Genomic DNA, 4,443 nt, shown 5'->3' with positions numbered 1-4,443 from the left:
TCTTTCCCTTTTTAAACTGGGAAAACGTGGAGCACTGAATGGACTTTAGATTGTGGTGGGAGCTGCAAGTCTAATTATTACATCGGAAATCATCTCCCCATAAAAACATTTATCTCACTCTATTTTAGAAGCCAAGTACAGGAGTCAAGCTATTATTGTATCAGAAATAATATGGATTCAGTCTAAGCTTCTATTAGTTAATTTTGTAATTTTTATTGAACTCTGTTGGGAAGTAGCAGATACAGATCTACAGTTAGCTAGCATTGTGTTAACTAACAAAACTAATATGTAGCTTCTAGATATTCAACTATTGTATAAAACTATAAATACTATGCTGTACTTCATGAAGAATCAGATTAACAATCAGTTTTAAGATTCTAAACACTTTCTCTCCTTTTCTCAAACTCTAGTTTGTTAACCCTATTGAATACAAGACATTTATTATACTAATTACCAACTGAACAATGCACGGAACAATTAAATTAAATATTAAATATAAAATTAAAGAACACGAAGTGGTGATGGAATAGCAGAACTAAGCACATCATGGTTCTTACCCCCAAGAATAGACTCGATAGTATTATAGTTGACACTTGATGCTTGAACACAAAGATTTCCACCAGAGTCCTCGCCTCGACTTTCACTCTCTCTTTTATGCTTCCTCTCATGTAATATATACTTATCTGATTTCCAGACACACTCTAATGTAACATAATCATCACTAACAGGGTAGAACTCTCTAAAAACCTGATTCAGTGATATACATCAGAACAGATGAAGTAAAAATAGATTAGCATATAAATTATTATTTTCGATACATACTCATGTCTATGCATAAGTATATATAGCAGAAAATTTAGTGGTACAACTACAAACTAACCTCTATTCGCTCATGAGTAATCTTTACTGATTGCTTATTTCTAGACAGAGAAGAAACCATGTTGAACAAATAAACAACATCAAGTAATATCTGCACAGGGAGAGTAAAAAGCTCAGTCAAGATAAATGCACATCACAGAGAGAGATATAACATAACATCTTAAATAGCACAAATTATTTAAATTTACAGTACTAAATAATATCACCAGTACTTCATAGTTGATTTACAAATAACCTCACCATTTGTGTCCACATTAAACAGCTTCCAAGTTAACTGTGATGAAACCTTGATTAAATATAATACATAAAACATGGGAGACTTACTTGTTGAACTAAAACTCGTAGACGCGCTAACAAAGCCATAATTGTCACAGAAAGTCCCATGAAAAAGGATCGAGCAAACAATACAGATATCTCACTATTATAAAGTCAAGGAAATAAATTTTATATGAAGATCTTTACAGATTACTCAAAAAAGATGTTCTAGAAGTATGCACTACATGATACTGGCGCTAATCATAGTAACAAATTGTAAGTGATTGTATGTTCTATTATTACAGAGTATACAATGACAAAAAGAAAATACAACTCGAGGATAAAATAATAGACTAATATCACAGTAGACAGCCAAGACATGCAGAGAAAATTCTTCATAAATTCAAAATGTTGAGGGTTTTAAGTTTAGTTGCAAAATTTTGAGGTTATCAAGTATGAAATAAGACATGCAGAGGGCAACAAATCAATATAAATGGGAATGGCAGAGCACATAGATGATTTTGGCACAGATAAAGAAAATATATAACAGATTAACACTGTCTAAAACTAATCATGTAAAGTCCAAAAACTGTTCAGATGGTATCTTAATTACAGGAAACAAAAACGAAAAAACAAACAATAAACTCATATAAATATGCATTTTGTATCATTTGGTAAGATCAACAGGTATGTATGTTATGAAGTAAATGAGAAAGGTTTAATATTCCTTATTATACCACGATCAAGCTATGATGAATCAACTAAACCCTGAGCATATAGTATAAAATGAACAAATCATTACAAAAGAAACCACATGATATTAGCAGAAGGATACGTTGCAGCCTTCAATATTGGTTCAACCATCTGCATGGCAAAACAGAACATCGATTAAAATAAGCAAAAGGACTCAAGAAGAAATAAGCAATCCAATGCTAAATCTGTTCCAATGCATAGGGAAAAAAACCCAATTAGAATCTGATAGTAAGTTAGTGACTTGGGTATTAAGGGGTGCCCAAGTCCCACAACAAGTAGTATGGGATGCTCAGTGAAGTATTTAGGTGATTTCACTCTTCCCATCTGATAGCTAGCTTTTAAGGGAGGGTAGCCCAAGGACTTGGGCACCCTATACTACTCGATGTGGGACTTAGGCACCTCATAATAGCCAAGTGCCTATTAGCATCTATTATTGTGTCGAATCCTCATAGTCCTACTCTATGCATGGGAAGAGGGAACAACTTATGAGCCAGCACATTAGAAACACAATGATCTTAATTAATTATTTATATGGAGTATTGAAAACAGCAAGAGATTATCTTATATATATATCTGCAATTTCACCTCTGCTAGTAGTCGTGCAGATCCTAAAAGACGTTCCAAAAAATTATGCCTTTCATCATTGCATTTTCTCCTTTTCAAGCTGTTGTGGAACAGTAAGTAGACAATATTATTACCAACACAAGACCAGACGAATAGTAACATCACATATTGATGAAGAAAATTCGGCAGAAACATAGTTCAGAAGGCAATAACAAAATAAAGGGCAAGAAAGTAGCAAGACTGCAATCCTGTTAAATTATGCAAGAGACTGATCCATTTCTTAGAGGACTGAAATATTGTGTTGTAGTATTGTAACATCCATGCTCACATACTTCTTTCTTTATTTTGTATTATACTATGGTATCGGTATCATTGTCCTAGCCACATATGGTAACTAGTTTTCCACCCTTTCATTCAGTCATTAAGGTGTGTTGATATCAGTTTTTTTTTAAGCTAAAAATTTATTAAAAAGAAAAGAAAAACAATTGAGGGGGCATAAACCTAACCCATGAATGAAAAAAGAGAAAGAAAAAGTGGTAAAAAAAATCCTCAAATCATGCAGGTTTTCTACCCCTTCAGTGGAAATTATATACTACAGCGTCCTTATGCATTTTTTTTTTCTTGACCTCCATAAAAGACGCTCTACGTGAAACAATGGTAAGAGATTAAATGCATGAAATATCAACAGGAAAAACACTCTACATGTTTCAAACACACAATCATGTCACATCCTCAGTTATATTGATTTGATATCTAAATTGAATCTTTGCACATAAAATTTGGAAAAGTCCAAAGAAGCTTAAAGAAATAATATAAATGTACCTCTCTAAAAGATGAATCTTCTGTTTTGGTCTATCTCCTTTGATAACAAAGAAACACGATGTTACAAGCTCCTCCAAGTTTGCCAATTGCAGAAGCTTTAAATCCCTCCTCACCTAATAATTATCAAACCACACAAAACCCAGAATTACTTATTAAGACACATTGCATACATGCAAAAGCAATTGTAACTACACATTTTCCATTCAAATTTCCACGCAAATCCAATTACTCTTAAAAAAAAAAACAGAGGAAAAAAGCTTCCACAAAATTTTCCAACACTAAGCAATTTCACATCATTGAACACTGACTTCAGAAAAACTAAACTATAGTGTGCATACCTTCAAAAGATGCTGGAAATAGGAACAGCGGCGGTGCTGGTTCTTATTCTTGTATACCAATCTTTCAAGGATGCCATATTCAGACTGCAGATGCGAAAGCATAGATGTTATTCGTCCCTCAACTGTTTCAAACTCAGTACCCATCGAATCCAAGAGCAAAACTATGAACTGCGAACCAAACAAAAAAAAAAATGAGCACAATTCATGCATTGTTAGTGCATGTCGAGTACCATAATATTATGAAAGTTTAAACTTTATAAAGTGCAGACACAAGTAATAATATTCAACAGCATCCTAACAGTGTAACCAGAAAACAAACTTGTAAACAATGTTATTGAAACCTCAATCTAACTCGTAAGATCGTACCATGTTACAATCTTACTTGTTCATTGCGATTGGAATCATATGCAAGATCACACATTCTGGGCAAAATCTTTGTGGGATCGAGAGGAATCGCATCCCAGATCGTGAAATGACTCTAGTTTCGCTTTCTTATCAAGTTTTTGTTCCAAACCCGGCAAGGGTTCATGCAGAAACAATTCTAAAAAGAGGGTGACTATATATTACATCAGTATATGTAATAATAATGAGTTTATCCCTTTTTTCTAAAAAAAAATAAAAAATAAGAGCTTATCCCTTCAAAACAACAAAAAGTGCTTAATTAGTTACTGTGATGCTCACCATGACGCCGAACAAATTGGACTTGGAGCTTTTTCTCTATACTAAAACCAAACTCTACATAAGACATTAATATTTCCCCAAATTTTCAAACAGACCTGACTTGAAATTTAATGGCATAATCGACACATGAATCAAAATACTTTAATTAAGA

The 4,443-nt window shown here is 33.2% G+C and overlaps 1 protein-coding gene across 2 annotated transcripts in view; it reads right to left on the bottom strand.

Moving 5' to 3' along the window:
- The window catches only part of LOC101503684 (uncharacterized), a 9,395-nt gene that overhangs the window by 2,030 nt on the left and 2,922 nt on the right, over nt 1-4,443 (bottom strand). Inside the window, exons 1-7 of one of the 2 annotated variants that reach the window (XM_004511374.4) lie at nt 3,612-3,810; nt 3,274-3,386; nt 2,473-2,551; nt 1,970-1,998; nt 1,204-1,297; nt 881-970; nt 558-747 (exon numbers count right to left, since the gene is read on the bottom strand). In XM_004511374.4, the coding sequence (XP_004511431.1) occupies nt 558-747; nt 881-970; nt 1,204-1,297; nt 1,970-1,998; nt 2,473-2,551; nt 3,274-3,386; nt 3,612-3,755 (739 nt within the window). In that variant the 5' untranslated portion in view covers nt 3,756-3,810. Of the gene's footprint in view, nt 1-557; nt 748-880; nt 971-1,203; nt 1,298-1,969; nt 1,999-2,472; nt 2,552-3,273; nt 3,387-3,611; nt 3,811-4,443 lie in introns of those variants that run through there. The other variant, XM_004511373.4, reaches the window with a different exon arrangement.

The sequence above is a fragment of the Cicer arietinum genome, chromosome 8, assembly GCF_000331145.2.
Source record: "Cicer arietinum cultivar CDC Frontier isolate Library 1 chromosome 8, Cicar.CDCFrontier_v2.0, whole genome shotgun sequence".
Taxonomy (NCBI): domain Eukaryota; kingdom Viridiplantae; phylum Streptophyta; class Magnoliopsida; order Fabales; family Fabaceae; genus Cicer; species Cicer arietinum.
Note: the sequence above shows the minus strand (reverse complement) of the source record. Positions and strands in the feature narration are given on the sequence as shown.